Genomic DNA, 27,017 nt, shown 5'->3' with positions numbered 1-27,017 from the left:
GCCATAACCTCTTTCATTTTCAGTGTCTTCACACTGTATTCCCACCTCATTGATCACTCTAACCAAAGCATTGTGGATCTTCCTTTGCGAAAACCAGTCTGGAAATTACTCAGCAACCCTCTTTGTTCTAAGACATGGCTATATGTCATCTTCTCCATCCATTTACACAAGTATGATGTTAATGCTATGTCTGTAGTTACTGAATACCTTGTTTTGTTCTTTAATAGCTCTGCTACATTCCTCATTCCACCACGGCACCACTTTCTTCCTACCCTCTGTTGTTCTTTTTGGTATAGTTTTATTTGCTGCTTCTTTAATGTGCATTGTGATTTGATTTGATTTGAGCACTCCTCTATACTTCCTTCTAATGCTAACAATTGTGCTGACTCCTTACAGAAAATTCTACATTTCTCCCAGTCTGCTTTACCAAAGCACCACCTGGAAAATATACTCACTTCCTATTTGTGTTGATGATAGAGAAAACTGGGTAATGATCTAACATAGCAACAGAGTAATTATGTCGTTGAAAATCTTAGGTCCAGCATCCAACAGTGAATATAAATATAAAATCTAAGTGTTAATGATTGTCAGTAGAGATGGGATGGCAGAAGGTGCTATATATATATAATTCCAAAACTGGTAAAGACCTTTCAAATGTAGCAATAATAGTCATATAAGAAAAGTATTGATCTAATAACAGAGATTTATTCTTGAATCAACTTTTTCATGTAATTTTATTTCATTTGAAATAAAATGAAACATTCACAGTTAATGTAATTAGATTATACATTATTAATGCCATATATTTTTGCATACATTCACTGTAAATATTTATTCAGTATGATAGCTGTCTAACAGAAGTTAAATCAATTTCTCACTTATTCTGACAATCTACTTAACCCAAAATAAAAGAACCCAATAAAAAGAGTTGTTAAATAATAGAGAAGTCACGTTGTAATAACAATAACTAACTAACTAATCTCTCTCGTTCAGATTAATATTGTCGGGTGTTCTTTTTCTGCTTTGCCAAAGGCCACTGTGTCAAGTGTCCCATTTGGGTTGCCGTATGTAGCAGACCATCTCGCACATAGGCAGTACAGATCGGGCAGTTCGGTAGTGACCATGGTAGTGACAGAGGTAATCGTCGTAACCAGCAGACTTCATCCGCCTCCAGTCTTTGACACTTGGAAAACAAGCACATGTGATACTGGTAAGGATAAACTAATGTATATATATTAATATAATACCGAAACGTTAACGCTTGTCTGAGTATATCTTCCGTTGACTCTGGCTGTGGGTCTTACCGGCTGTTGATAGCCCTTATAAGCTAACGCTAGCATGCTTTATTCAGACATTAGCTTTAGCCTTTAGCCCGCTTTGAGTTATGGGTGGCTAACGTTACTACAGTCCGGTAGCTCAGTTAAGAAAATGTAACGTTACTTATGGGAAACGTTAGCCTACGTGTGTCTGGCCGTGACTCTGACTGAGTAGGCCGTAAAAGCTTGCGCTAATGTTTAGCATGCGCTAACGTTTAGCTTGTGCTAATGTTTAGCATGCGCTAACGTTTAGCATTCTTTATTCAGACCACGCATTATCCAGTGAAGAACACTCAGCAGAGCATATATTTCTCAACACAACATTAACTGTAACGTTAAATGTTCTTAACTGAGCTAGTGGACTGTAAAAACACTACCCACCCATGACTACAGGCTAAAGTCAATGTCTGAATAAAGCATGCTAGCGTTAGCGGTCTACCAGCATGAGTCATGGCCAGATTCAAAGGTAAATATACTCAGACAAACATTAAGTATATTAACTTTACCTTTTCTTAACTGAGGCTTGGTGGCCTGTAAACAGTATGAACAGGCGGGCTGCGTGTTTTATATTGTAAATAAATAGATAAGACTATAAATTTGTATGTATTACCAGAGTAGAAATTCTGGTGTTAAACGTCAATTTAAGGACAGAGTAAGTGTGTTTCTTTCATATTGACGAGCGACTTATATTTTAATTTTCGAGTTCAATTGATAAAGATATTGTAAATGTAACTTGAGTTTACAACATTGTGTTATATATTTTTACATCACCAAAATGTTGACCACTGTCCTAAAATAAAGTATAGGCTTTGAGTAACGAATTTTAGTGGGCTGTCTTTCATTTTGACACACAGAACAATGTTAAATGGATATATCCGCCTTCTTTCATTTATCTTTCCATTCCCACAACAATATACATAAAGAAATGGCATATTTTGGACATAGTTCGAATGGTGATTAATCATGATTAATACATTTTTAAGCTGTGATTAATCTGATTTAAAAAAATGTAATCGTTTGACAGCCCTAATATATATATATATATATATATATATATATATATGAACTTTGTATGTAATACTTTGTAAAGTACAATGCAATTTGAAAAGAAAGAATGTATTGAGTGTACACCTGCATTTCATTAATTCCCTCTTCACATCTCTCTATTTCTCTTTCTCTTAGAGCGCCATGGCTGATATTGAACCACCTGTTCGATTGCTGATCATCTTGAACGACCACAACAGCGTCAGACTGGAGCTTCGAAATGGGATTCCCAACTCAATGGAAGAGCTCATTGAGGAGGTCAAGAATTCATGTGGATTGGACACTGATTTTGGGAACACATTTGTTAATCTTACATCTACACATGCGATTAAAGATGTAACATTGATCAAAGTTGTCGAATTAGACTCCGATTCTCCAACTGTGGTCTTGTACCCAGTTGAGATACCATTTAAATAGTACCCCTACAAGTGGACTGTACAGTGAAGACTCCTCTGAATCTGTGAATACCGATGACACAGTACTACTTAGCGGCTCTTCCTCGGAATCATTAAGAACACAGCAGTGGCCTAAAGTGTTTCCTATCCCGGTCTTCTCCTATGACACAGAATGTCAATTACAGAGAGGAAATGTAGAGTACACAAAGAACCAATCTAGACTGACACCAAGCTCAAATCATCTGCAGAGCTTGCTGTGAACTCGTTGAAGACCAAGTCTCAAGAAGAGTCCTACCCTGCGAAGAATTTAAAGAGAGCCAGGCGAGCTGAGGCCAACCATTTTGCATCCTTGTCGATTGGTGAGACTCCAGAAAGCATGGAGCAAGAGACAATTTCCCTTTTGGCAGAACAACAGAAAAGAAACAACCGGCAATCAATAAAAGAAAAGATGGCGAAGGCGTTTGGATACCGAAGACAAGAAATAGTGCATCAGAGGCCAAGCATTGAAGGCCTCTTGGAGCGGTGGCCTGCACTTTTTCACATGGAAGAGGTAATTATTTTGATGAACACCTTGATTGTAAGCCTGTAGTGGAGAAGAAATGAGGGCCCAACTAACTAACAACTATAGACAGCCAAGGCAAATATGTTGACGTTTATTTTTGAATATATATCACAATATAAGCTTTACATCTATTACTCTTAGTGTCTTTATTTGGTGGTGGTTTTCAATATGTGGATTAATTCATTTAAATGTTACATTCATACAAGCTGACTTGGAGTACTTTTAATCAAACCGTTGGCTCTTTATAAAAAATATGTGTATTATAAATTCTCAGTATTTTTTGTTTTCTATGCTGCTTATATTTTCTAGGTAAATGCTGAGTTCATGCGCATAACAACATTTCCATTGGAGACAAAGTTCTTGGCGCAGTTGGACAAACACTCCACCAAACTGCCGCAGGTCATCAGGAGCAGGGGAGGAGTTGTGAAACAGAAGACCACCGGGATCTTGCAGGTTTTGGATGAGGTATCTATGAATGAGTTTTTTATCTGTGGGATCAGTGGCTGAATCGTCCTTTTTCTTGCATTTGATTTATTATATATATATATATCTGTTCTTACTCAGACTGTGGACATCGCCATCAGAAGAGCATGCATCCTCAAATCTCTAATGGTCTACCTGGGTGAACCTGTTGACCATCTCATCAAAGAATTCCAGGTAAGACCTCTCACTCACAAGAAGTTTGTTCATAAAAGAAAACATATTTGTACTGCATGCAAATAACTGCTTGGTTAGAAAGATAGTCATTTGTGATGACCTCTTGAGCCGACTGAACTGAGAACTTTCCTTTTCATCTATCCACTCTAATCTTGTATTTGTAAAAGGTAGCTGCAATCTTGGGGAAACATTTGCGCCTCAGGCCTGTTGAACTACACTCTGTGGTCCTCATCCATTCCCCTTTTTTTTGCATGATATGCAGGACGCTGAGGCAGGCAACAATGGAAACCTTTGTCACTGGGAAAGAGGATCAGTTTCATCGACCCAAAGACGTCAAGGTTCTCATCGAAGAATCAGAGGTCCTCAGCGCCTTGCCCTGGGTTGCGACAGCTTTTGCCATGCTCTTCGGGCTCATATACGCACTGAAATGCCTGCGAGCTAGTGCAGGCAGTCAACTCGAGCACTTACGCTGCATTCATACATAAAGCCCCCTTGCCACTCTACAACCAACCAAACAGAGTCTCCTTAATATGCTGCTCTATTTAACCTGCCAGATCTCTCTCCATGCATTGCTTGCTGCTGCTACTATAGCTGCAGCTACTTCCACGTCACTGCTGCTTGCTGCCCCACCACCACCCCAGCTTCCACCTGTAGGCTCGGGGGTTAGTTATTTGATCATCACTCATCGTGCTATGTATATCTGTGGAGTGATGATGCCCGAGCCTAATCGCCAAACGCAACTATATGCTGCTTCTAATAAACATGTTAAAGAAACACGTGAGTTGTCTGACTGAACTTAAGATATCAGAAATAACTGCAATCCACTTTTGAAGTTGTGCAAAAAGTATTGATGGAGCTTGAGGGGAAAAAGATGAGCCCAAAAGTGAATAAACTGAGAACCCAGCTGTTCATCCCAGAGTAGACACTTTGTTGCACTCACTCACAGTTTCCATTGTTACATGGTACGGTTTCTAAAACCAAGGTTTTATAATAATTATGCATTGTAAAACATTTGCGAAAAAGTGTTGTGTTCAGAAGTTGCACTTACAGTATGACCGATCTTCACTGTAGAAGTTATGCATGTCTAATCATTTTCAGAGATGACATGTCTCACAGGCATTCATTTATAATGAATAGTTGGTTGAAAAAGTTCTGATATTGTAAATATTGAGATTTTACAGTTTCTTATAATAACATAAATTGTTGGTTGAAAAAAAAGAAAGTTCTAATGCTCAATTTGTATTTGTACACATCACATGAACCTTGGTATGGAATATGAAGTGATGAATCAGTCCTGATGTAACTTTTCTGTGGTGAAAGCAGAGGGATGGAACTATTTTACACATGAATAACATTTCATTTAATCTATATAGGCCTATAGTGTAATTCATATTATTTCACTACTTTTGTAAACCAAATCTAGAACGCCCCAAAAAATAGATGAGATGAGTAAATGTGTTTTCACCTATGGTTTTCCAAAAATCGGATTTCTCATTTTCAGCTAAGTATCTCATAAGACAGTGCTCTAAGGTGAGTGACTTGCATCTCTAGCAAGACCAGAGAGTGTCCTGAATATTTTGATAAGTAACATATGGGGTGCCATGTTAAGTACATTTAAAAAGTGATTTAAGGAGACGTCTACATATCGAGAAAATATCCTTATACTCCATAGGGTTAAGGAAAAGGGTAAGGCAATTGTATTTTTTATATATATATATTTTATATTGTTTGATTTATTGATTATATTCAAAGGAAAATTAGTTTCATCCCTGAATCTGGAATAATATACAATTTACAGCAAAGCCTAAAAATGTCAAGAACTTTTCAACTACAGATTGCTTTGGTCTGGCTTTACTCTTCACTGATTGGTTAAAGACACTTTAAACTTAGTGGCTATGGAAATCAGAAGGAGGGGCTCATTATCATATTAAAAAAACGCGCGTTTTATACGCGTCAAAAACGCGCGTTTTTTTGGTTAAAAAACGCGCGTTTTATACGCGTCAAAAATGCGCGCGTTTTATACGCGTCGAGAACGCGCGTAAAACGCGCGTTTTACGCGCGAAAAACGGGCGTTTTTTACGAAAAACGCGCGTTTTAAACGGGCGAATAGTGGCACTTTAGGCTTTCGATAAAAAACGGGCGTTTTTTACGAAAAACGCGCGTTTTAAACGGGCGAATAGTGGCACTTTAGGCTTTCGATACTCGCGGAGTCTGTCTACGCGCGCGTGAAAAGTTTCTGGCACTTTGGGGCGGAGCCACTGGACTTTGATTGACAGCTGCAAGGAAACCCGGGGTTGCCAGGTTTGATAAATGCCTGAACTACCAAGAGCCGAGGAGAGACGGCAGCAAAATCAGTTGGACGAGATTGAATGGTAAAGTGGTCCATATGTGTATATATAAGTGTTGCATTTAAGTGATATATTGGTTGTAAAAAATTATTTGCTTGATACAAAAGGACATTCTTTATAACCAATTGCTTTATTATCACGCATTTGTAATATTTGTATGCTAGAACTTTTTGTATTCTTTTTGAAAAATAAAAAATAAATAGCTCACTTGTCATTCATTTTAATCCTTAATTATCCATCCAACACTGAAAAGGTGGTCCTTGTGAAGAGTCTCATCACTATATTCCCTCAGCTGAAAGTCATTTACAACAATAGTTTGCTGAAGATTAAGTTTGTTTTAACCAAGGTATAAGGTTTTTTTAGGTGTGATTTTATGAATGATCTATTCTGTCAACATTTGATGAATTAGAAAAATATTAATGTTTTTAAATGTTAACAATTATTTTCTTAATGACATATTGTGCTAATGAAATCCTTGTAAATAAATGTCCAATGAATTTATTCTTGCATTCAATTTTTTTGAATAAAAACCATATCCACCACCTGGTACTTCCAGTAATCGTCATTGACACACAATGTGCAGATATAACACAATCAAATGTTAATTCTGGTTAAAGAAATATAACACAAAATGTGCAGAAATAACAAATGAGTGTGTTCATCTTGGTTACACATTTATGACACACAATGTGTAAAATGTGCACATTGTGTGTTAGGGGCATGTAACACATTTTGTGTGTAAAAATGATTTACACATAAATAAACACAACACGTGTTGTCCCTGAGCACACTCTGTAGGTGTGTTGAAATTCAACACATGTTGTGTCATATTTGACACATCCCTTCTAAGAGTGTACAGCAGACAGTAGCTAGCAATTTTCGACAGATACAGCCCACTCAAAAATATATTGTTTTATATAAAATAAATTGTTATATATATATATATATATATATATATATATTAGCTGTACACTTTACGAATATAATAGTTTTTTATGGACAATTTTACCATTCAATCTCGTCCAACTGATTTTGCTGCCGTCACTCCTCGGCTCTTGGTAGTGCAGGCATTTATCAAACCTGGCAACTTCGGGTTTTCTTGCAGCTGTCAATCAAAATCCAGTGGCTCCGCTCCAAAATCCCAGAAACTTTTCACGCGCGCGTAGACAGACTCCGCGAGGCTGACACTCCGCGAGCAAGAAGGCTGTCTCTCTCACGAGCGAGCGCAGAGCCACTCGCGGGCGCAGAGCCGCTCGCGGGGGTTTAATCTGCGCGCGAGGGTCATTTTATGCGCGTGTAAAAGCACATTTTCCGCTCGTGAGTAGCTTGTTTTACGCGCTAGAATATTGACCCAAATCTAACTCCATACCCAGCCTTACCAGCAATGCAGAAGACGGTCGCAAACGACGGGTGCTTTTAGACCATTTTGTTTCTTCCTCTCAGCTGCACGGCTGCAGCCACCCAGACACGGGGGGGATGTTTACACACACACCCCCGGCTGCTGCTGGAGCCGTGCTCACAGAGGCAATGGAGACTGCGGTCAAGCCAGCCTCCACTTGGGAAAACACAGTCAAGCCAGCCCGCACGTGATATTGGGGTGCGCGAATATTAGAAGCATTACGGTAAAAATCCCAGCGCTTATTCGGTCAATAACAAAAGCACCTATAAAGACAAACCAAACATATTAAATTAAGAAATATGTACTATATAATGTGATCAATAATTATTTAAAACAAACTACGTATAACTACCACGAGTAAATGTAAAATGTAAGGAGTTTCAAAATAAAAGTCCTTTGAAATCCATCCATCCATCCATCTTCTCCCGCTTATCCGTGGTCGGGTCGCGGGGGTAGCAGTTCCAGCAGAGAGCCCCAAACTTTCTTTTCCCTGGCGACATCAACCAGCTCTGACTGGGGGATCCCAAGGCGCTCCCAGGCCAGCGAAGAGATATAATCCCTCCACCTGGTCCTAGGTCTACCCCTTGGTCTCTTCCCAGCTGGACGTGCCTGGAACACCTCCCTAGGGAGGCGCCCAGGTGGCATCCTAACTAGGTGCCCGAACCACCTCAACTGGCTTCTTTCGACGCGAAGGAGGAGCGGCTCAACTCCGAGTCCCTCCCTGATGACCGAACTTCTCACCTTATCTCTAAGGGAGACACCAGCCACCCGGCGGAGGAAACCCATCTCGGCCGCTTGTATCCGCGATCTCGTTCTTTCGGTCATGACCCATCCTTCATGACCATAGGTGAGGGTAGGAACGAAAATGGCCCGGTAGACAGAGAGCTTTGCCTTCCGGCTCAAGCCCGGCCACCAGACGCTCGCCGACGAGTCCTCCTTCTGGGCCTGGCTCCAGAAGGGGACCCCGGGCTTCCTCCGGGCCGGGTATCCTCACTTCTTGTTTTTCCTTTCATGAGGTCTTTTGAACCAATCTTAGTCTGGCCCCTTGCCTGAGACCAATTTGCCATGGGAGACCCTACCAGGAACACAAGGTTCCAGACAACACAGCCCCCAGGTTCATCAGGGCACACAAACCTCTCTACCACGGTAAGGTGCTGGTTCTTCAGAGAGGAAACCAATCTCATATTGAAATCTCATATATGAGCTATCAGCCCTGTGTTTAGATAAGAATAAAACGAAATCTCTCCCTGATGCAAGACTCATCTCACTTCAGGGTGATAGAAGGACACCCCATCTACTCACCCAGAAAAAATCAGGACATTCTGATGTGGAGTTTCAAAATAAAAGACCTTTGAAATCCCATATATGAGCTATCAGCCCTGTGTTTAGATAAGAATAAAACGAAATCTCTCCCTGATCCAAGACTCATCTCACTGCAGGGTGATAGAAGGACAGCCCATCTACTCACCCAGAAAAGATCAGGACATTCTGATGTGGAGTTTCAAAATAAAAGACCTTTGAAATCCCATATATGAGCTATCAGCCCTGTGTTTAGATAAGAATAAAACGAAATCTCTCCCTGATGCAAGACTCATGTCACTGCAGGGTGATAGAAGGACAGCCCATCTACTCACCCAGAAACAATCAGGACATTCTGATGTGGAGTTTCAAAATAAAAGACCTTTGAAATCCCATATATGAGCTATCAGCCCTGTGTTTAGATAAGAATAAAACGAAATATCTCCCTGATCCAAGACTCATCTCACTGCAGGGTGGTAGAAGGACACCCCATCTACTCACCCAGAAAAAATCAGGACATTCTGATGTGGAGTTTCAAAATAAAAGACCTTTGAAATCCCATATATGAGCTATCAGCCCTGTGTTTAGATAAGAATAAAACGAAATATCTCCCTGATCCAAGACTCATCTCACTGCAGGGTGGTAGAAGGACACCCCATCTACTCACCCAGAAAAAATCAGGACATTCTGATGTGGAGTTTCAAAATAAAAGACCTTTGAAATCCCATATATGAGCTATCAGCCCTGTGTTTAGATAAGAATAAAACGAAATCTCTCCCTGATGCAAGACTCATCTCACTGCAGGGTGATAGAAGGACAGCCCATCTACTCACCCAGAAACAATCAGGACATTCTGATGTGGAGTTTCAAAATAAAAGACCTTTGAAATCCCATATATGAGCTATCAGCCCTGTGTTTAGATAAGAATAAAACGAGATCTCTCCCTGATGCAAGACTCATCTCACTGCAGGGTGATAGAAGGACAGCCCATCTACTCACCCAGAAAAAAGCAGGACATTCCTCTATGTACAGAGCATAGCCCATAAAATATGTGGTCAAACAATATAGTATTATGAATGAAGTATGAATGAAGTGTGAATGAATATGTGGTGCTAAAGTTTGCATTTGGTAAGTGTTTAAGTAGTTTTGAGTGCAGTTCTTCACAGGAGAAATTAGGTGTTTTGCACTTTAGGTGTGTGGTTTTGTGAATTGTGTTTAGTGTTCTGAGAAAGTGAGCAATTTAAAAAAAGATGTGTGTTAGCAATCGAGAAAAATGTAACATAAATTGTACACCTTGAAAACCATCCATTACAAAATAATAATATTCAAAACTAATAAATCAGAATATACACTTTAGCAAATACCACAAGTAAACTATAAGGACTATAATAGTGCATTTCTGTCTAAAATTTGATTTCACTTTTACCTCGCCTGCTCCTTTTTGTTTTTTGTTTTTTTGTCCTCAATATCTGCCTCCCTTGTTTTAACACTGTGTTTGGGTCCTACCTTACCATTTTATTTTGAAACTATATATCAAAATGTCCTGATTTTTTCTGGGTGAGTAGATGGGGTGTCCTTCTATCACCCTGCAGTGAGATGAGTCTTGGATCAGGGAGAGATTTCGTTTTATTCTTATCTAAACACAGGGCTGATAGCTCATATATGGGATTTCAAAGGTCTTTTATTTTGAAACTCCACATCAGAATGTCCTGATTTTTTTCTGGGTGAGTAGATGGGCTGTCCTTCTATCACCCTGCAGTGAGATGAGTCTTGCATCAGGGAGAGATTTCGTTTTATTCTTATCTAAACACAGGGCTGATAGCTCATATATGAGATTTCAATATGAGATTTCAAAGGACTTTTATTTTGAAACTCCTTACATTTTACATTTACTCGTGGTAGTTATACGTAGTTTGTTTTAAATAATTATTGATCACATTATATAGTACATATTTCTTAATTTAATATGTTTGGTTTGTTTTTATAGGTGCTTTTGTTATTGACCGAGTAAGTGCTGGGATTTTACCGTAATGCTTCTAATATTCGCGCACCCCAATATCACGTGCGGGCTGGCTTGACTGTGTTTTCCCAAGTGGAGGCTGGCTTGACCGCAGTCAATGGAGGGAAATATCTCTGGCTGCTTATTTTTAACTGCTGTGTTTGGCCGCTGAAACCCCCAGAATTTGGCCATTTGTTCAATACAAATCTTTACATTGCTTTTTAAACAGAAGTTCCACTTTACTGATGTATTTCTTTAAGGTTACTCTGAACATAAGCTGTGCATGCTTGTATGGTAATTTGGTCCCAAGCAGCCTGCACAGAGACAATCAGCCAAATGTTCATTAACCAAAAATGAAACACAACCGGTCAGTTTCACAGGTAATTTTAGGATACCGTCAATCACAGATTCTGGCAAGGCAATGTCCAAATGTGGATTTGAAATTACACTTACCAGTCTCTGAAGATATATTCGTATCCTGCCGACAACGCCAATTTGTGGAGGAAACTTCTGTGTAGCAATGCAGTGGGAGTCACCGACTCATGAAGGAGACACAGGACGAGCAGGAGTTCTGATGTCAAACACTGATATGTAATACAAGCATCGGCCGGAGAAATTCACATCACAAGTCACACAGTCAAAAGTTCTGACTGCTCAGGTGGGTTGCCATGTCAATTCTGAATCTCTTCCCATCTTGGCAGACCTTTAATTAGCTTCACTCAGAGTCAACCCCCATATTGGGGAAAGCATCTGTGAACACCTGGGGGGCACTGAATCACTTTATCTGACTCTATGGCTCCTATGACCGAGAGTTGACCGGTCATAAAACTGGTAAGGTCAGCCACAGCTGACCGTTCCCATTCCTTAAGACAGATAACAGACTTCGGCTTGGTCGTAAAACGTCAACAGGCCGAAAGGTCAAATATCTTAGGAGTAAGGAGAATTATTCTTTGACACTTAGGAGTAAAGACAACATTAATCCCTCACACTATGTTTTTTTGTCTGCTGATAACATCTATCCCAAAAATATTTGTGCGGTATGTACAGTACAGCTGGCTGGTGATTATAGCTTATGTTGAGTTTTTTTAAGGGGCAGAAATATGTATGACAGCTCCAAAGTTTAGTTAAACAGTCGTTGAAAGGCAAACATGTAAGCAGATCCCTCAGATTGTAATGTTTTCTTTATTTACTTTTCAGGCTTTCTAAGCATGTACACATTTACCTTTTTGAAAACACAAGTTATCCTTAAAGGGCTTCACTCCGGAAACAATGGGTGGTTACAGTTTGTACTTGAAAGCTCAGAGAAGCTGGCAATTTATTAAAAACGAATAAACAGGATAATGCAATCCTTCCACCCAAATCCAGCCTTACATAATGCTGTTGCCCTCTTGCCCCATTATCAGTTTGTCAAAGGTGAAGCTCATCAAGACCGAGGTAAGGGAAGATGTTCTTATTGACCTGTGACCTGCCGCTCTCTCTGACTGTGTAGACTTCAGTGTGTGTTTAAGTGTATCTGTAAAAGTCAGTGAACTAGCGGGCCTTCTAGAATACCCTGGAACCGAGGGAAACTCTGGAAGAACACGCCCATTGGCTACAAATCAATATATGATTGGTTGATCAAACTGTCAGTCCAAACGTACGCCCTCATTCAGTGCAACAGCCAGGGCATTCGATCAAGGATGTAGAATACCTTGGTTGAAGGATATTCTACCCAGAGACCCAGAACAAGATCTGATTGGTTGCAAAACCACTGAAATGCGTAATGCATGGTCCGAGAAGGACAAACAAATCAACGTAACACTTTAATATTACAGATCAACAACACAGATACCATTCTCATTTATTCATTTTATATACATTTTATTTATATAATTAAATCGATTTGTTTGTTTTATCTGAGTGTTTTATCTGAGTGTTCTGAATACCTTGAAGGCCCTTACGGTTCGCCACTGGAATTGAATGACCAGATGTTTACAGATGTACAATTAATGATTGTTTTTTTATATTTCCAATGACCAGCCATGTGTTAAATAGTGGTGATTAATATATTTTAGATCAGATTACACTTTCGCACTAAAGAAAATAAATATTCTCATATTATAAAGTATTGAATAATAAGGTATTTCTACTATTATCACAGATAATGTTAATATCCTTAATTGTCCAGCAATCAGGCTTAACAACACTACTCTTTAATGGATTATCCATGCACAGACAGACCTACAATGATGTTTCAAGTACTGGATTAATTCATTTCCCAAAACAAATATTTATAATAAATCATAACAAATTATGTAGCATTTGATCCTCAAATTAGAGAAGTATAATTTAAAGAAATGTATATTCTATATTCAACATTAGATAAACACAGAAGAACCCTTTCCAAGTACCATAAGTAGATGTTCAGGTAAGTATGGCTAATAAGAATAATTGATAGTTAATTTGGTACAGATCAGTTGTAGCATTTACAATTGTATGAATTAAAGTTTTAGGAATATTTAATCCTTCCTTTACAGGTTTTTACAAAAGTCTTAGAATATTTGCCTAACTTTTCCCTTTCAGATTTTGAAGTGACATAATTGATAGCTTAAGTAATGTAATTATGTTATCATTCCATAGTCTTTTAATTTAATATGTAATGAAGCTAACGTAAATATAATCCTAAATTGAAGACACTGCAATTTAGCAGATTACAGATTGATTAGATCACCAGTGTGAATTTGTATACCTTAGCTGGATCTCTTATGATCCTGATTTTAAATGCTTTTGACTAGTGATTGCCTTGAAGTAAATCTTTAAACTGCAAGCTGGTTTAGATTTTATAGTTTGATAAATAAGATTAACAAATGATTAAATGTTAAAACAATTTAGTTTAAAATAAATGTTTTTGTTATTATGTATCTGTGTTTAAATGTGTTCATTATTATGCTTTTGACAAAAGATGCTCCAAACACTGACGAGAGATGATTTTTCTATTGTGATTGGCTGTCTCAATCATTGTAATTGAATGTTTCAATCTCATTATGTTGTTATTAATGTGATTGTTATTGATGTAATTGATGTTGTGTAAATCCACACACAAATCTGAAGATTCCCATTGATTTAAGTATTGAACAAAATATTATTAGACTAAGGTTTTTAGGTTATCAAAATTGATAAAAAGAGAGAAACTGTTGGTGAAATATTTTCCAAGGCCCATAACTTTGAGGTGGGGGTAGAGTTCTTAAAAATTGATTATGGCATCTCAACCGTGTGGTCAAACCGTGGCCCGTGACTTGTCTTGTGACCTCTCCGCCCGAAGCTCCAAATAAACCGTCAGTGTTTGCCATCAAAGCTCCAGCTCTCCATCGTGTCTCTCTTTGAGTCCTGACTCCAATTGCTTCAGAGGTTTCCCCCACAGATTATATTTGTATTAAAAATGTTTCACATTCCTCTGACTTCCGCACGTCTGCACAATACTACCACTTGTCATGGTTATTTCTGAATTATTATTTTTAATTCATATTTGTCTTTTATAATACTTCTATACACATATTTACTCTATTATTGTTTTATTATCTTTTCTTTTTAATGACTGATTTTAAATGCCATTTTATTAATGTCTTTCATTAAGAAAATGTAAAGCACTTTGAATTGCCTTGTGTTGAAAGGTGCTATATAAATAAACATGCCTTGTCCATAATTGTTCTTTTCTTACAGTTGCCTTCCTCTGAATATCCCTGTGGGTGAAAACCTTAGATAAACAGTCATATTTTTTAATGGATTCAGATTATAACGACTTTTATGGTAAACCTGTGCAGAATCCACAGATAAAATGAGCTGCATTCCCCAGCCGTTAGCACTAAGGGTGTGATCCTTCACAGTCTCAGTGCAGTGGTTCACATGTTGACCGGTGTCTTTCCTTTATTCTTCCACCCTCTCTCAGATGGAGAATCAGGGGTCAGTGGGATATGTTGGAGAGGAGATCCAGCCGGTTCCCTCTGAGCCTGCAGCTCGAGCCAGGTGGAACACAAAGATAGAGTATATTCTGGCTCAGGTGGGGTCATGCGTTGGGTTCGGCAACATCTGGAGGTTTCCATATCTGTGCCATCAAAATGGAGGAGGTGTGTATTGTCATCGGTGTGAGATGACATGGGATTGAAAGAGCAAAGAGAGATTATTCCATGCATGTGAATTAAATACCAAAGTGTTTATAGACTCTTGAACTTTCTGGATATGATACTAATCACTGCTGCTCTGCGGCTGATGTTCTAACATCTGGATTATATTTTATTCCAGGGGAAATGTGGCTACTTTAGTAAAACATAAGGAACGGTCCGAAACATAGAATCAACACCGACTGTGTTTTAAGATTAAGACATGGAACAAGGCTCCCCTATGTTAACATTTATCTCAACCATTCAGATGAGCCTCATGTGTCCTATTTATCCTGATTTTAAAAAGAACATTGTGCTGCAGGTGTCAGTAATAAGAAGGTTTTGGGATTGAAATATCCCAGTCTACTACGAACATTTTCTTCTTGTTAACATCGTTTTTTGTTCAGAGTAACTAATTGTGCTGCTCCCCCCTTGTCCTCAGGGTCTTTCCTCCTCCTCTATGTGCTGCTCCTGCTGACTGTGGGGATCCCCCTGTTCTTCCTGGAGCTGGCCACCGGGCAGGCCATCCGACAGGGCAGCATCGGGGTGTGGAAGTTCATCTCCCCCCGGCTGGCAGGGATCGGATACTCCAGCTGTGTGGTGAGAAACTGACACTGTCCACCGCCTTCTGCTAAAGATATACTCTATTATTGTTTATCATGTTACATCTTTTCCAGGTGTATGTGCTAGAGTAGCCACTGTCTCAAAGCATAGTGCTATATCTAAAGGGTGAGGAAGTAGTTATATATTATTTACCCAAATATTAAAAAATGAAGTAACTTCAAGGAAGCAGGCTGTATCTGTCTTTGCATAATCATCAGGCAGCTCTATTACTCGGTTTGTCTAAAACTGTTTTTTCTTATTCACTTTTCTGAAACATGGTTAATGGTATTTGCACAATAGTTACTCCTTTTCAAATATTTGTTTTGTCCTCAGGTGTTTTCCACTAAGACATAAATAAAAGCACAACAATCAATATATACAAAATATATCGTGCAATGGTAAAAATATGTCCCGGAGTAGGGATTTTGCGATACCATTTGTACTGCTCTAGCTGTTCTAGTGCTATCTTTTGATTCTCGCTTCATTTCCCCGATCCAGCGCAGTGCTATATCTAAAGGGCAAGGAAGTTGGTGTATTTATCCAAATAAAAAAGGAGAAGTAGCTGCAAGGAAGCATGCTGTTGCTTTCTTTGAGTAATCATCAATGTGTGTATTACATCAATGTGTGTATTACACAACCATTAACATTGTTTTTTTCCCCACCTTTTTTACATTTGGTTAATGGCATTTGCACGATAGTTACTCCTTTTCAAATATTTGTTTTGTCCTCAGGTGTTTTCCAAATCATCGTATAATCTTCTCATAACCTGATGATCTTGTGCTCAGGTGTGTTTCTTCGTGTCTCTCTACTACAATGTGATCCTTGCATGGAGCCTGTTCTACCTCGGGAACTCCTTCCAGTACCCTCTGCCTTGGGAACACTGTCCAGTAGAGGGGAATGTGACCGGTAAACACACCGCATTACGGTTCAAAACTTATAACACATGAGGAGTTATTCAATTGTAAATGTATAGGCATGGTGTCACGTGACAGCTTAATGATTTATCTGTATTTCCCTTGTTTATACACCAGTACCAGAATGTAAAAAGAGCTCCCCCACATCGTACTTCTGGTACCGTAAAGCTCTGGATATCACTGAATCCATCGATGAGATGGGCTCTTTCAACCCGTACATCGTCAGCTCTCTGCTGGCCGCCTGGACCCTCGTGTGCCTGGGAATGTTCAAGGGCATCAAGACCTCTGTCAAGGTAACCCTGTTGTGACTCCTTAGTGTTAGAAGCTGTGATGTCAAACAGGTTTGTTTAACAGCTCCCAGGTGATTCAGTAGAGATGTGATTATCAGTGTTTAGTGAGTCCGTGTTGTTTTCTAGATACAGTATATACATTATAATTGACAGAAATATAAAAGTACTATCATGGCACTGTGATATGGTAGGTCATGTTTATCGTTAACAAATATGTGAATGTAATACTGTATCAAATGATTACCTGCATGTATGTAATGGTAAAGCTAATATCTGAGTGGACTTCCAATACGGCTCTGGTTAACATCACTAGAGAAAAGCAGCAATAGCAGCCAACATTCAGCATTCAACAGGGAATTTTATTATATACAGTTTATAAAAGCTCACGTAATGTAGCTTAGCCATTTTAAGGAAATTGTCTGCTGGAGCACAGTTTACCAAAAGGACTCACGAAGGGAATAAAATATGACGGATGGAAAGAATGGTTTGAAAAACAAGCAGAGTTTATTTCAGGCTACGGGTGTAAACACAAAAAAGGGTCTCCCATGAACCCTGGGCTGCTCCTCTATTTCCCGAGGTGGCTGGGTGAGTCACGGTCCTCCTTCCAGGACCCAGACTGCTGCAGGAGACCAGAACCAGGTTACCACATGCTTTTATTGAGTGACTGATTACCTGATTCTGATAAGCTGTCTGGTCTCCGGCCGAGCCACTATCACTCCAGCAGCCGGCGCCCTAACCACACCACGCTGCCACAAGGACATTTTTATAAAAAAGATGGGGAAATTGTTATTTTTCTGTGTGCCTTAAGAAAAAAACGAATGTTTACTGGTAGCTCGACGTATTCACTTGTTAATGTTTCTTACTCTCTTCCTAGGTGATGTATTTCTCCTCCATCTTCCCCTACGTGGTGCTGTTCTGCTTCCTGGTTCGAGGCCTCATGCTGGACGGGGCTTTAGAGGGAATCGTCTTCATGTTCTACCCAAAGGTATCTGCAGACAAAAGGCCTGGTTGATTATAGAAAAGAGAGGCTTATATACATATTTCTGTAGCACACCTACTGTTGTTTTATTCCTCTATAGCTGGAGATCTGGGCCGACATGCAGGTGTGGCGAAAGGCAGCCACTCAGGTGTTCATTACATTTGGTGTCGGCCTTGGGTCGAACATCGCTTACTCCTCCTATAATCCCAAGAACAACAATTGCCATCGTGATGCCTTCACTATCTCCATGATTAACCTCCTCACCTCTGTGCTGGCCACTCTGGTGGTGTTCGTTGTGCTCGGTTTCCACGCCAAAAACAAGGCCCTGGCATGTGTGGTCAGGTATGTCGGATGAGCAGAAAAATACTGAGTTACGCATTAAAAACGACCTAAAGACTTGTTGAACGAAGCAAACGTGCCTATCTAACGCTTCTCCCTGCTGAATCTACAGCGGGGGAAGGCCGCACGCACATATAAACACACTCCTATGCTAATATCTTGGCAATTTTTCTTTGTTTAAGGCTAATGTGGCCTAAAAATGTTAACATATTACCCAACCGTAGAACAGAATAATTGACTTTATGCAGGTGCCATAGTTTAAATATCTATGCATGTTGAATGAACTGTGTGTTTAAAGTTGTGTGTTTGTCTTTTCCTTCCCTTAGTAATATTAAGGAGTTATCGGAGCAGTTTCTCAGCGGTCCTGTGAATATAAACTTGATGCCAAGCTTCAACTATTCTGATCCCAGTGCTGTGGCTCTCGAGGCCTACAGGGCCTGGTTCAAACTGCATGGAAAACAGTTCCCAGGCAATCTAACAGACTGTGACCTGGAAAAAGAGATGCAGCAGGTAAATATGAATAGTCAAATTGTGGCTTTCTTTGTATTGTGTGGGTGGTACATTAAACGTGGTGCTCATGTTTGTGTTCAGGGTGTGGAAGGAACAGGCCTGGCTTTCATCGCCTTCACAGAGGCCATCTCTCTCCTGCCTGGCAGCCCCTTCTGGTCAGCGCTCTTCTTCCTCATGCTGCTCAACTTAGGGCTCGGCAGCATGTTTGGCATAATGGAGGGAATCCTCACCCCGCTCACTGACCGCTTCAAAACTCTGGCTCAGAACAAGATCAAGTTCAGAGGTAACAAAACACCTCATTGTGTCCTAAGAGAATCCCAATCAATGCAACTCCACTTTTCAAATAGTTATTGCTCAGCCTGGAGTCCAACTGGCATCTCAACAACTAAGAGTCATGATCGAATTGAATGGAGATTGGACAACCTTTTGCACTTTAGTACACAAAGATCCAAGATGTTTCCTATTAAGTGCTTTTGGACAATAAAATGTTACCTTATTTCCCTGAGAGTCACAGCCTGTAGATCAGTGTCTTGTCTTTGATCACTGACTAATCAGGATTTCAGAACCTAAAGCAGAGAGGGGGGGAAGTTAGTAAAGGTACCCTCTGAGGTGATTCAGGAATTAGCCGTGAATGTATCCATTCTGCTAGTTTGCAGATGACTTTTAAAACTAAGGGTTATTTTTGTTGTTGTTTTAGTTTTCAGCTGCATCATCGGCTTTGTAACCGGCCTCCTCTTCACCCAGCGCTGTGGAAACTACTTTGTGATGATGTTCGATGATTACTCTGCCAGTCTGCCACTCATCATTGTTGTGGTTTTTGAGACCTTCAGTGTGTCTTGGCTGTATGGAGCTGATAGGTGGGGTCTATTTTCAGACTTTTGGACATATTATTTTCCATGCAGATGTCAACAACTCAGTTTAGTTCTCTTAATCCCATTAATGTTGGTCACAAATGTGTGATATGTACCACTCTGGGTGTCTGAAGGTTCCTGGATGACATTGAGGGGATGCTGGGCTGGCGTCCTCATGTGATCTACAAGTACCTGTGGAAATACATCTGCCTGCTCGCTATGTTGGGGCTGCTGGGCGCCACCACCATCCAGATGTTCATCCAACGCCCCACCTATATGGCATGGAACCAAGAGAAGGTATGTTAACCCTCTGCTCCATAGCTTCTCTTTGGATAACTGGACACACTGTACATTTTACATTTATATATTAGACAAATTAAGACAAACAGCCCTTAAAAGGCAAATTGTCACTTACTAAATTCCCAACCTGAAGCATATAACTAATGGTTTATTTCTCTATGTATTTCTCTGAGTAGTGATAAGTTCCACTTGTTTCAGACCTTGCGTGATTTTGATTCTATTTTCTCTTCTTCAGGGATCTGAGGAGTACCTCGAGTACCCGGACTGGGCTCTGGCTGTCATGGCCTTGCTGATCATAATTGCTGTGATGCCCGTCCCGATTGCTTTGATTCACGCTGTCCTGATGGACTGGACAAGACAAAGAGCCAGAGATTCAGAGGCCGGTCGGTACAGCATTGCCGGTACACCAGCAACACTTGTGGAAGTCTGGTGACTGACATCATTGACATGTCAGACCTGGACCAAAATAAAAAGACTGCTGCTTCTGTTTCCTCAACATTAGACATGAAGTTACACAAATGAATTGCAGAGAGAAGTACAACGTTCAGTGGACCATTTTGAAGTACATTCGAATTTCATTTCATTTCAAACCTTTATTTATTCAGATTGGTCCCATTGAGATCATAGATCTCTTTTTCAAGGGAGACCTGCAGCATATAGATTCCACATGAAACATAAAACAATAAAGGACATTACACATTATATTTACAGGATACATAGTTATAGACATTTACAAGTGCCCATTGTATCAGCAAGCATTTCATTTACCCTAGCTTTAAAAACATGCAGAGGAATGAGATAAGCTCAAAGGTTCTTATTCCCACAATATTTTATTCAATAACATAAAATACAACCTTTTATATTCATCTATATCACAGCACAGAGGGACTGAATTCAAAAGTGAATGAATAAATAAGTATTTAAAAAAAAAAAAAGGTAAAAATAATTCAAACATGCTTCATCCATTTAACAAATTGTAATCTAGTATGCAGTGGAATATATTACATGCTAAAGAGTTTATACAAGCTTGGAAACTGCATTGTTACTGCATTTAGTGGCCCGATTGACCTTGAATTTGAAGTATCACAAAAAGTTATGATAATCTGTGACCAGAAGGGAATTGTTTCCTTTAATTTTTACATGAATAAAATGGCATCGCCACCATAAAGCAATATGTTATGCTCTGTGGGCCTCACTGTTATTCCATAAAGACACAGCCAGACTTCTGCTGCCATGTAAACATCTGTACATGAGGACAACATGTAGAGGTTAGGTGGAGATGTTCTTATTGACCTGTGACCTGCAGCTCTCTCTGACTGTATGCAGACCTTAGTGTGTGTTTAAGTGTATCTGTAAAAGTCTGGAAGCACTTCCAGAACACATGCAGGCAGACTGATGCATGATGTTTAAGGCTATCGAGACATGTGTTAATGCAGGTGACTGTTAGTGTTTTGACTGTTATACATAGTGAAGAGTTTTCACATTTCTTTGTTTGTCTTTTATATTTTTCGGTCTTGAGCATTTTGGGTGTCCTGGCAGTTCTGCAGAAGGTGAGAGTGGGACACACACCGCCCTTACTGTAGTCAGCACAGAGGATCAAATATCACACTGTAAAGATGACTAAACAATGTAGCTTTCTAGATAGTGAATAGACATTGGAGATTTAAAGGGTGAATTATAAGTAATTGTTAAAAGAGGAAGCCCTCTTAATTATGTATACTATAATAACGTATTTTGAGGGAAATGTGGCATCTATCTGAACCATCATCAGTAGATAAGTTGTTTGATTTGATATCTTTGTCTTAAGATCCCCTTGGGTAACTGTATTCTGTTATCTTTCATATTTAAATAGAAATAGAAAATCTACGTGTGTGCGTGTACATCTCGTACTACATTTCAGTTTTACATACACTGTAAAATGTTTGGCTGTAAAATTACAGTAAATGACTGGCTACTAGTTACATGGATTTCACAGTAATTGATGCAGCATCTGATATTTAAGAAGTGTGTTACATTTGAAAATGGCAGAAAGTCTTGTTGCAATTTCCAGATATTAAAAGAGGTCCTTTGAGTTCCTCTGGTAATTATCAAATAGTAGCAGTTAAGTGAATACTGTTCAAACAATACCTGTGTTTGTGTTTTATATTGATTTATCTGTTTCATCCTTTCATAAATGTGAGGACTAAAATGGCGGTAGACAAAGGACTGTTAAGGGTTTTATTACTCTGTGGGGGAGGTGGAGCAAGACCCCACTGTGGTCTCTGGAATGTGGGGGGGATGTGTGCATGTGTGGAGGCTGCAGACATAGGAGACAGTGAAATGTCAGAGGTGTTTGTTTGAGATGACCGGAAAAGATGACCAGTTAAACTCCACCCCTTCCTGTTTCTGTTGGGATGAAAGCCTATTCAGCCTTTTGCTCTCTCTCTCTTCTCGCGCCGCTCGGACTGGAAGGTCGTGGCGGCCTGTGGGCAGGGGCCAGGAGTGGGCCTACTCCTGACATTATACATATGATATGATATGGTTTTGTATGGTAATGTATTGATTGTATTGCATTGTTATATTACCATTAAAGTGGATTATTGTTTAACGGTTAATTGTATGCTCTGGACTCCTTCCTGTAATATAACCAGCTTGTTTAGGGACGCGCGGAGATTTGAAAAAGCGGACTAGTTGTCCACTCAAATCTCCATCAAATGGTGCCCCGACGTGTCTGAATAAACAGAGCTGTGGAAGGATTCAGGCGACCGGAATGTGTCGGGAACAAACACTTTTAGACACCTCAGACAAATAAGCAGGGCCCTGCCACTACAAATACGGTAACAAAACTGTAGGATTGTCTGTAGGCGTTTCACAGTGTTTTTGAAGTTTAAATGGAATATACAATGCATATTTACTATGTTAGGAAAGTTATATAAAACACGTGAACGTTGATCGCAAGGTAGACAGAGAGTCCTGCGTGACGAGATATGAAGCGGTTTGGCGTGGATCTCAGGTAGTTTATTCCTGAGTGGCGTGGAAACGGTGCAGTTCGTGGGTTGGGAGGTGAAATTCCTACACGACGAAGCCTGGAAATTCGATATTTCAGAGCGAGTCGCCGTTTAAAACTGAGGTTCAATAGCAGACTGAGGCCATAAGCTAAAGTGCCAGCGGTCTGCTATTTGTTCAATTCAGGGGAGAGAACGCAAACGTCACCGTAATTGTGACGGGACCGGCTCTCGTTTCCCTTGTCTGTAAACATTTATTTGAAAGGCTGACGTAAACATCACATTGTCAAGCTGGACAAACTGTACGGGGAATAAATCTGTGTGATTTTTGCCTAAAATACTTGTGTGAGCACAGACAATGCACTCAGAAGAGTGAAGCTCATTTGTGCTCTGCTGCTGCCATCTAGTGGCTGAAAGGGGGGGAAGCACGTTAACGACGACAATAGACAAGTGAACACATATTAATTAAGTCAGATAAATAAAAGCAAAGTCAATATGGGAACAGATTAAGAGATTGATTTTAAGTGGAATCAAACAGGGAGTGAAAGAAAAGGCTTGTATATTTAAATAAATAAGCTGTCTGTAGGTTGTCATTGTTGATTAGTAAAGACCTTGTTTTATGTTGGTAAATGTAATGGTACAAGAGCAAGCTATTCATCACAATTGTATTTTTAGGTTATGAATAAAACAAAAAGTAGTAGCCTAAGTGATAAGCAGAAGGGTTTTTGGACGCTTCTCAGTATATGACAGGGGTGCTTATGCCCGCTTCGGTTTTCAATGTGCGCCATCACGTTAAAACAGAGGATTGGTGGCATTTTCAGTTCATTGCTTGCTTCCACACGCCTTCCCCCTCCTTGTCTCTTTCACGACTATAGTTAATGCATTAGAACGATTGTTAACTTGCCGTGTTTCTAGAAATCGGACTCACTGTTCCGGAACGGCCTTTCAAAATAAAAGCCAAAGGCCGCTGTTCGCCAGAGATGCCTTCACAATAAAACAGCAATTAGCTTAACAATATATTTAACTTATATTACGTCCTTAAATATTGATTTTAATTCATTACAGATCTAACCTGCTTGTAACACAACTTAGATAAACAATTTCAAAAGAATAGTATAAGCAAGTGGTTAAAGGGGGTTTCCTGTCTGGCTCAATTGATTTAGAACTGAAGTAAGGAAGAATAGTGTTTTATGAGAACTGTCATTCCTCATGGTTTCTAAAGATAAAAAAGAGATTTTATGATGTGGTTTTACTACTTTTAATGGAGTAAAGAATCTGGGTAGACTACTGCCATTGATTTGTTTTAACATTCACATGTTTCAGCATTCCTGACCATATAGACACTCAGCCGTTTTATTTTGTAACCCGTTGGGAGAGAGATTTAAATTGAGTTTTTCTCAGTAGAATGGCTGTGATTGCAGCAGCATTGGATAGTTCTGCACCACCTTTTGGGTTCTCTGAATCAGTGTGTTGGTGAAGAGTTGCTCACTGCGAACAGAAGAAGTGTGCAAAGAATGCATCTCTGAGGAGATATTGACATTATGCTTGTGCCTCGTTGTCAAGGCAACAGTGGTGTGAAGAGGTACTGCGATTTTGGGGGACTTGTCGAGGCAGCAGAGGAGTCTACTTCTCTCTGATCAGTTCCACCCGTGAAGGGAAAGCCGCATCTCCCCCTCCCTATCAGCTGTCGTGTGGGCTATTCCTTTGGGGGGGGCGGGCAGGCGGGCTGATGATTCACCACCAGGAGACCACTTCTTAGCACTCAGCTGCCCCCTCATGGTTCCTTCACTGCCATGGGAAGAGATGTTCTGTTCCTTCACGATTTCAAATACTTTGGATCTCAGTTTCTGATGATATTGGAGAGGAATGACAATAGTTATGTTTCAAGTGCCTTGTGTAAGTTGCACTCTTTTAGGAGAGTGCAAAAGGGGGATTGCAGCATCTGATATTTAAGAAGTGTGTTACATTTGAAAATGGCAGAAAGTCTTGTTGCAATTTCCAGATATTAAAAGAGGTCCTTTGAGTTCCTCTGGTAATTATCAAATAGTAGCAGTTAAGTGAATACTGTTCAAACAATACCTGGGTTTGTGTTTTATATTGATTTATCTGTTTCATCCTTTCATAAATGTGAGGACTAAAATGGCGGTAGACAAAGGACTGTTAAGGGTTTTATTACTCTGTGGGGGAGGTGGAGCAAGACCCCACTGTGGTCTCTGGAATGTGGGGGGGATGTGTGCATGTGTGGAGGCTGCAGACATAGGAGACAGTGAAATGTCAGAGGTGTTTGTTTGAGATGACCGGAAAAGATGACCAGTTAAACTCCACCCCTTCCTGTTTCTGTTGGGATGAAAGCCTATTCAGCCTTTTGCTCTCTCTCTCTTCTCGCGCCGCTCGGACTGGAAGGTCGTGGCGGCCTGTGGGCAGGGGCCAGGAGTGGGCCTACTCCTGACATTATACATATGATATGATATGGTTTTGTATGGTAATGTATTGATTGTATTGCATTGTTATATTACCATTAAAGTGGATTATTGTTTAACGGTTAATTGTATGCTCTGGACTCCTTCCTGTAATATAACCAGCTTGTTTAGGGACGCGCGGAGATTTGAAAAAGCGGACTAGTTGTCCACTCAAATCTCCATCATTGACTGTAAATATTTCATAGTAATTGACTGTAAATATTTCACAGTAATTTACTGTATATATTTTACAGTTAATTAGAATAAAAGTACAACTAAATACTGTGACTTTACAGTTGCCATGCCCATGGAATTACTGTGATATAGCAGTACAGAGCTGTGGTATTATGGTACCTTGCTGTACAGAAATTACAGTAATTACCTGTATGTTCACACTATTACTGTAGAAGTAATGCAACACAGTAGTCAGTAATTTACTGTAAATATACACATCTAAATAATATGATAATATATTGTAAATTTGACTGGGATTTTACCATAACTACACAATTCAATCAGCTCAATCAACAAAGAAAATGCCCATTTTAACTTTGTATTACTCCATTGAAGTGCAAACTTTCACAGTGTCTTGGAAATGTTGTTACGGCCCCAACCTCTACTCCGCGGTAGTGGCTTGTGCTGAGACCCGCAACATGAAAGAATACACGCAATAACCGGTACTTGGTAACGAGCATTTATTGATAATCAGCCGTTTGCTCACACAAGCGAAACGGGAAACAAAAAGAGGTCTGGAGGACTGGCCAAAAGGAACAAACAGAAGGAGGGAACCCGAACCAGCCACACCACGGACCGTAGGACCCAGAGCTCCCCCTAACCAAAAATCAAATATAAACCCTATGGGAAACAAAATAAAGCCGCGAAAACTGGACTACCAGGTCCTCCAGGCTAAACATAAACACATCTGCAAAAATATGGCCTACAGCTCAGAATGGCAAAGAGGTATGCTAAGGACAGTGTCTCCGGCGTTAGGATAGGCGAGACATCCTTCTCCTCCAGCTTCTCTTTATATATACACATGGCTGAGTGGAATTTGGAACACCTGGTCAGAGGCGGAGCCAGGGGCAGACCAGGTGCACCTGGGCAGAGGCGGAGCCAGGGAGACAGAAAACAAGAGAGGCTTCTCAATACTCAAATTTCCCCTCCTCGACTCCCCTCCTCGACTCCCCTCCTCGAGACTTACCCCCTAAACGCACCAGGAGCGTCTGCGCCGCGTTACGGCCGCGGCGGTCGTAAGGATCGCGGCCACTCTAGTCAATGGGTGCTGTTCCACCACACGCGCCGCGTTACGGCTCAGACGCGTCCCAGAAGCGGCTCGGCGCAGCGCTTCTCTAAAATTAGGATGAATCCTATTTTTGCCGCGGCGCAGCCGTAAGGTAAGGTCAGGCAGGCAGCCCCCCCCTCGCAGGAAGTGGAAAGGTGAGCATCCGGGCCAGGCCCATCCCGCATATATACTAATTTAGCAGACCCCCCTCCTTCATCACAACACCTCTACTACGATACGCACAATGGACGACGAGGTGTTCATAATGGAAGTGGAGAAACACCATTTTATACGATGTAACCAATGCTTTTTACAAGGACAACATCAGAAAGGACAAGGCCTGGTTTTTAG

General features: G+C 40.2%; 2 protein-coding genes across 2 annotated transcripts; both read left to right on the top strand.

Moving 5' to 3' along the window:
* The first annotated feature begins 836 nt into the window (after nucleotides 1–836).
* On the top strand, nucleotides 837–4,748 carry LOC117464397 (uncharacterized). Its single transcript, XM_034106810.2, has 5 exons — nucleotides 837–1,210; nucleotides 2,499–3,305; nucleotides 3,627–3,782; nucleotides 3,882–3,974; nucleotides 4,237–4,748. Exons 2-5 carry the CDS (start codon nucleotides 3,132–3,134, stop codon nucleotides 4,414–4,416), a joined length of 603 nt encoding a protein of 200 aa, XP_033962701.1. The 5' UTR covers nucleotides 837–1,210; nucleotides 2,499–3,131; the 3' UTR covers nucleotides 4,417–4,748.
* Nucleotides 4,749–12,393: 7,645 nt separating this feature from the next.
* LOC117464606 (sodium-dependent neutral amino acid transporter B(0)AT2-like) lies at nucleotides 12,394–20,374 on the top strand. The gene is made up of 13 exons (XM_034107136.1): nucleotides 12,394–12,453; nucleotides 14,883–14,916; nucleotides 14,973–15,122; nucleotides 15,598–15,755; nucleotides 16,544–16,664; nucleotides 16,790–16,965; nucleotides 17,837–17,947; nucleotides 18,042–18,283; nucleotides 18,607–18,790; nucleotides 18,872–19,073; nucleotides 19,488–19,647; nucleotides 19,776–19,938; nucleotides 20,177–20,374. The coding sequence occupies exons 1-13, from the start codon at nucleotides 12,394–12,396 to the stop codon at nucleotides 20,372–20,374; spliced, it is 1,959 nt and encodes a 652-aa protein (XP_033963027.1).
* Nucleotides 20,375–27,017: the final 6,643 nt, after the last annotated feature.

This window comes from Pseudochaenichthys georgianus, chromosome 19 (assembly GCF_902827115.2).
Source record: "Pseudochaenichthys georgianus chromosome 19, fPseGeo1.2, whole genome shotgun sequence".
Taxonomy (NCBI): domain Eukaryota; kingdom Metazoa; phylum Chordata; class Actinopteri; order Perciformes; family Channichthyidae; genus Pseudochaenichthys; species Pseudochaenichthys georgianus.
The sequence above is the reverse complement of the archived record's forward strand: the minus strand, read 5'-3'. Positions and strand labels throughout refer to the sequence as shown.

What these genes read in the sequence shown, in the direction of transcription:
- LOC117464606 (XM_034107136.1), top strand. Translation starts at nt 12,394, where the DNA reads ATGCTGTTGCCCTCTTGCCCCATTATCAGTTTGTCAAAGGTGAAGCTC. An exon ending in TCTTCATGTTCTACCCAAAG is followed by an intron (nt 17,948 to 18,041) that starts GTATCTGCAGAC and finishes ATTCCTCTATAG; the next exon opens with CTGGAGATCTGGGCCGACAT. An exon ending in GAACAAGATCAAGTTCAGAG is followed by an intron (nt 19,074 to 19,487) that starts GTAACAAAACAC and finishes TTGTTGTTTTAG; the next exon opens with TTTTCAGCTGCATCATCGGC.
- LOC117464397 (XM_034106810.2), top strand. Translation starts at nt 3,132, where the DNA reads ATGGAGCAAGAGACAATTTCCCTTTTGGCAGAACAACAGAAAAGAAAC. An exon ending in CACTTTTTCACATGGAAGAG is followed by an intron (nt 3,306 to 3,626) that starts GTAATTATTTTG and finishes TATATTTTCTAG; the next exon opens with GTAAATGCTGAGTTCATGCG. An exon ending in TCTTGCAGGTTTTGGATGAG is followed by an intron (nt 3,783 to 3,881) that starts GTATCTATGAAT and finishes GTTCTTACTCAG; the next exon opens with ACTGTGGACATCGCCATCAG.